Raw genomic sequence first — 6,016 nt, forward strand, 5'->3', positions numbered from 1 at the left:
GAAGCCCTCAGCTGAAATCCATACATTTAGGCTGACCTTATCTGCCTTTGCACGGAGAGATTTAGGACAAAATAAGGAGAGTGAAAAATCTCATTGGTGCAACTCTGCCGAGCAGAGCTGCCAAGACTGATCATGTTACCACATCTGCAGGCGCACACGCAGTGACCCTCCGCTGCCAGAAACCCAGCCAGGGCAATCACTTCCTCCTGCTGCCTCAGATCCAGCCCGGGCAGGCCCCAAGGCTCCCAAAATATCAGAGCCAGAGATACATAAAAACAAAAGTTGGGTTCTTTTAAAAGCACATACTTAAACCAATATTGTTTTAACAAAGTATCGGTTAAGATGGATACATTGAAATGTTGGGAACGGAACAGTTTACTCTGACCTTCAATATGCAATTACGTAAACATTAAAGTAGGGGTTTGCCAGTCATTTACTGTTAAAAAAACCCAAACAAACAGAAAGCCTCTTACTAAAAACTTCCTTTACTTAAAACTACAAGCTTTTTTGAAGCTGTAATGTCATTCAATGTACTGAAAGCCTGTTCCTAGCCACTATTAGGTAGCAAGTTTGCCTCTCCAGCACCTTCCTGGACATCCCCTACTCATTGCAGCAGGAGATGCCTCAGACCATTCTAAGATTCACCTGAAACACCCTAGGCAGCCCAAGATGACCATTAAGGGAAGGATTAACTGAGACAATAGACTGGCCATTGTTTTTCTCCCCTCACAGACTGCATATTCATGTAAAAACCCAAAGCTAGAACAAATGCCAAAGATAAAGCAGGGCATTTTAGACAGAATAAGGTGGGGAAAGAGTTATCGATGTCCTACCAGCCAAACACAACTTTTTTCCATTCTTTGTTCGAAGCACTAAAACAATGTGACTCATAGAAAACACCAAAAATCTAGCTTAGCTTCCTCTGCTGCACTTTGCAGCTCTGTCACTCCTGTTCTTCGACACCAGCACTTGGGTGAAGACTGCCAAATCGGAGGGGAAATGAGCCAAACACTGCAAATATAAACACAAGGAGGTGCTGCAAAAAGTTTGATGGAGGCAGCAGCCCCCGGTAGGGACAGGACAGAATTCTCCCAGCACAGCAGTGAGGAAACCCAGCTCCGAGGAACCCTTTTGCTGAGCAGGGCCACAGAACTGGCACTGTCGTTTACATAACTGGTCAGCTTTAAGGGACTGAGGTCACTCTGCCATGCCAGCAGAGCTGCACAGCCAGCGGCATGAGATTGTACAAGAGGGACTTGAACCGCAGCATTCAGCGAGGTTTGTGCTTTTGGGCTCCTCCAACCAGAAACTTGGGCAGGGAGACTTTAAAAAAAAAAAACAAAAAGAGAGAGAAAAAAAACAAACACAAAACTGTTCTGTGTTGGTTCTCCCTCCTGTTGTCACTCCCCTCCCCCAGCTTGTTAACTAAACTTTTCCTCTCCCGGGGATCTTTCTAATCCTTCGTAATGAATTTGCAACATCAGTCACTTTGCAAACCCGCTTCAATGTGAATCAAGTTTACTACAAGCTCAAGAAAACACAGGGAATTCTAACAATCACATTGCCAGGAGGAGGATATAAATGGGAAAGAATAGAAGTAGCACTGGAAAATTGGTTTTCAATCATGTAAAGAAGGAGTATGCACTGTCCCTGGGGGCCTGGGCTAAGGCAGAACATCAGGATGGAAATGCACTCTGCACTGTTACCCAAAGCAGCAGATTGTGGGCAAACAGCAGAACCGGACACCAACTTCAGAGCTGAAAATCCCACATCCTGCTTTCAAGAATTACTAGGGACCCAAAAAACCTCTCTCTGTAGATTCAAACCTGAGGAGTCACCTGACCGTGATATTAATCCAAGTATGTTGAAACTAAGTATCTGGCAGGGATTTCACACTTCCCTGTATCCCTCCCACCAGGCCAGTTTATCTGCAGCCAGGCTGGAATCCTCTGGCCTCTCAGAGCACCCATAGCAGCTTCACACTGAACTAGTGACTCCAAAATGGAGTTGTGGGAAAAGCTGACACCCCAACAGAAGACTTGGGAAGTCACTTCCACCCACGTTAATTCAGGAGAGCAGCTGTGCCACAGTGTACCAACAAAACTTGTTATTTACCGCCTCAGATGTGTAACACTATCAGACTCTGAAAGTTCTGGGATCTTTGGCCAAGTGCCTTCTGTTTTCCACAGAGGACAACGGGTTTAAGACCTAAACTGAAGTTAAGGCAAACTGCTGAAGTTTGCCTTCACACCTAGCAAAGCCAACTTCCTCACCACAGGCTTAAACAACTTGATACAGAAGAACCTTCTCTACACAGGAAGGAGCAACACGAGTTCCTGGGAAGCTGAGCCGGGTTTGTCTCCAGCTGACAGCATGACTTGTGCCAATCATACCCCTGAAAATCCTTTCCTTTTATAATATAGCCCCTCCCATACAGCTGTATGGGAGCTGATTACAGCTGTAATCAAATGATCACAAACCCTAGACCAATTAAAAGCTACATTTTTGTTATGCTGTATTGATAATAAATTCAATCTGGTACTAAAGCTCACAATAAATATTCAGAGAACAGGTAAGCTGTCAACACAAATCAGAGTGCTCCAGCAGTGCTATTCAAGTGACTCAAACCAAGCCTTGCATTACAGCTACTATTCTTTAAATAAAAAAAAAGGAGGCAGAAAGGAAGTTGCAAGTGCTGCCTTTATGCCTAAGTTTATACCCATAACGGAAGTTTACTTCCAGCAAAATGTAGGAGGTAATGGGAAGACACACGAAAACAAAACCTGAGCATCCCTTTGAGACAACCTAGGTCACCTGAAGGCCATAGCCAAAGGTCCAACAAAGGTCCAGGAGGAAGCAGGCAGAACAGGCCCAAGCTGGAAGCCTTCAGACAAAGCCTTTCCACACTGTGCCACCTCCCACAGCAGGGTCTGGGCTGCTGTCAAAGGGATTGCTTGAGAAACCCCAGAGGAGGCAACAAATGGGGTGAAAGAGAGTATTTAGAATTGCTCTTTCATTTCTGTTCTGAAAAGTGACTACTTGAAGATGCACATATTTTTCTATATTTTTTACATAAATTCCTATACAATTATAATGCAACTAACTCAGGCACAGCTAAAGCTTTACAGGTATCTGATTTACCCAGTTGTTTCTCACTCGCTAACTACAAAAACATCACCAAATTAAGCCATGAAATTTAGGCATGCACAAAGTGGTCTCATTTATGGTCAGACTTAACTAGGATTCAGAGTTAACTCTGCAGCCTTAGGCACAGCTCTTCCATTCCAAAATGTGAAGTTCTAGCCTCGCTAGGAGAACGCTCAGGATGCACCCGAAAGCAACAACGCCCGGCAGAAGGAAAAAAACCACCCTTAAATTAAAGCTCATCAAGGACACTGGATGCAAAATAATGATAATTACTATCCTGCTAGTAAATATTAGAGAATCTGCACTACCACCACCAGTAGCACTTCCTCAGGGTAGGAGGGATGATGTCATGGCTGCATGCTACAGCATTGTCGGGTTTGCCTGGCTACACGCTGCTAACAGGACACTCCCTACAGAACTGTGACCGCACACCCAGCTCCCCTGCTATCAGCAGCCAGTTTAATAAGTGTTCTGAGACCCTCAATTAGCATAGAAATGCAGAATAGCCAGCAAGCAAATGAAAATCAGAAAAAAAGCAAAGGAAAAAAAAAAAAACAAACAACAGAGGGAGGGAAAAAAAAAAAGCGCAGAGGAGACAGCTGTAACAGGGTGGCAAACAAAGCTCTAAAGCATGAAAGAGAGAAAGGAATGTGGTTAAAAAATCTCCCCTAAGGAAGAATACTCTGTACTCCCAAGCTCCAGCTGTTTGACTTGCCCCGCTCCCTCCTCCACTCCATTATCCACTCTGGCTGTGCTAATTTAACACAAACCACCCGCCTGTGTCAACTGTTGGAAGGGGGGATTTCAGGATGCATCCAAGCTCCGGGTGCAGAAAAAGGAAAAAACTTCGGGGCGGAAAGTTGAGGAGGCGCTGCTTTTGGCGTGGTGTCGCTTTGTGCCGGGAGAGCTTGGGAAGCCGCGAGGGAAGGCAGCAAAGAGCCCATCCTGCTGCAGCCTCCAGCACCTCGAGCTCTGCCACCGCTTCCACACGCACCTCGGTTCCCAGCCGGCAGCCAGATCCGCATGCAGAAAGCTCTGCCTTCATCAACAAAGCCACACAACTCCCAGCAAAGAGCGCCCGGCAGACCCCAGCTCACGGCAGACACCCCCACGGATGAGACAAGCAGGTCGGAAGAGCAAGGAGGAAGGGAAAAAAGGAGGGAAAGGAATAAACCCGGGCAACGTTAAAGTCTGGAGGCCTGGATTTCCACGGGGAAGGTATTTTCACGTTTGAGATACTGTGGGGAGTGTTGCGAGGGTTTGGAAGTCATATATGCAGCCAAAATGGCGCTGAGAATAAAAATATAATTTAAAGGAAGGTCGCCATATTGTAAACAGTGAGGCAGGGAGACACAGAGACAGCAACCTCCATTATTCCCAGCAGCTGCAGCAGCACGGAAGCGCTGGGAATGTCAGGCCTGGTGCTGAGACGCCACCAGGGCTTCCCCCTCTCCAGCCAGGGCCCTCCGGAGGGTTCCCCGCAAGCCAGGCACCCTTGCAGAGGGGTGAGGTGGGCAAGTTTCCCGCTGGGGAGGGCGAAAGGCCGGGCAGGGGCAGCACCAAGGCAGCCAGGCCGCGCAGCCAGCGGCCTCGCTCCTCCTCCAGGCCTCTCGCCCGCTGCTCAGCACAAAAAGAAAGGAGGAGGGTGGACCCCCAACCCTCCAGAAAGCAGCCAGGGGAGGGTTCACCTCGGCCGCCGTGGATTAGCTTAAGGAGGGATGGACCCAAGCGGGTTTTGCACCTCCTTTTTGTTCCTGTCTGCTCCAGCCGGCCCCGCGTCCCCCCCCTCCCCGGGACCTAACGGGAAGCGGGAGCGGCCGGAGGGAAGGTGCTCTGGGCAGATCCGGAGGGAGAGAGCGCCAAGCCTTACCAGCACTGGAGGTGGAAAGCGGCGGGGCAGTGATCGCAGCACAGCAGATCCCCTCCTTCCTTGCAGCTATCGCAGCTATCGTGGTTAGTGGCCCTGCCACTTCGCCTGGGCTCCTTCTCGGGCCTCCTGCTCTTCTTCTCCCCATCTTCGCTCTTGGGGGGAGCCAGGAGGGCCTGGATTTGCTGCACATGCACACACAGACAGAGCGGGCTCTGAGGGGCTGCACGGACCCTGACCCAGAGCCCTTCTCCCCGTGCCCGCCGGGGGGACAGCGGCCCCGGGCCCTCCGGGAGGGGATCGGGGGGGGACAGAGCCCCAGCCGAGCCCGCCCCGCCCGCCCCGTGTCCGGCAGGGCCTCTCCGGGGGCCGGGCGAGCTGCCTCCGTCCCTCCGCACTTCCTTGTAAGGCCACGGGGCTCCGGGCTGGGGGGGTTCCCTCGCCATCTTGCAGCCCCGCTGCCCCCCCGGTCCGACCCCCCCGCCGCGTCCCGGGCCTCACCTCCATCAGCCCCCCGGAGGTGTCCAGGTCGTAGACGATCGTCTTGGTCTCCATCTTCTCCCACATTCATCCAGCCCAGGAGCGGCCCCGAGAGCCCCCCCCGGCGAGAGGGAGCGAGGCGGGGACGTGTGGCGGCCCCTCAGCGGCGGCTCCGCGTCGAGGCGGCGGGGGGGGGGCGCGGCGCGGCGGGGGCGGGCTGGCGGCGGGGCCTATCCCACGGGCCGCTGCGGCTTGCGCGTCGTCCTCCTCCTCCTCCAGCCGTGCCCGGGGGCGGCCGCGGGGGGCCCGACGCCCGCTGCCATTGCCGCGCAGGGGGTGGGTGGGTGAGGGAGGGAGGGGGCGGCGGCCCCGCGCCCGCCGCGGCCGCTCACGCACCGCGCACGCCCCGCGCACAGGCGGCGCCGACGCTCCGGGCTCCGCGCGCACGCGCACTCCGCGCCCCCGCCCCGCCCGCCCCGCGCGCATGCGCGCCCCGCGCCGCCTCCCGCGCGCGGACCTGGC

General features: G+C 52.8%; 1 protein-coding gene across 1 annotated transcript in view; it reads right to left on the reverse strand.

Moving 5' to 3' along the window:
* Positions 1–5,668, reverse strand: part of PHF12 (PHD finger protein 12) — a 31,495-nt gene extending 25,827 nt beyond the window's left edge. Inside the window, exons 1-2 of the mRNA XM_063174093.1 lie at positions 5,516–5,668; positions 5,018–5,199 (exon numbers count right to left, since the gene is read on the reverse strand). Of these exons, the coding sequence (XP_063030163.1) occupies positions 5,018–5,199; positions 5,516–5,581 (248 nt within the window). The 5' untranslated portion in view covers positions 5,582–5,668. The remainder of the gene's footprint in view (positions 1–5,017; positions 5,200–5,515) is intronic.
* Between the last annotated feature and the right edge of the window lie 348 nt (positions 5,669–6,016).

This window comes from Melospiza melodia, chromosome 21, assembly GCF_035770615.1.
Source record: "Melospiza melodia melodia isolate bMelMel2 chromosome 21, bMelMel2.pri, whole genome shotgun sequence".
In the NCBI taxonomy this organism is placed as follows: domain Eukaryota; kingdom Metazoa; phylum Chordata; class Aves; order Passeriformes; family Passerellidae; genus Melospiza; species Melospiza melodia.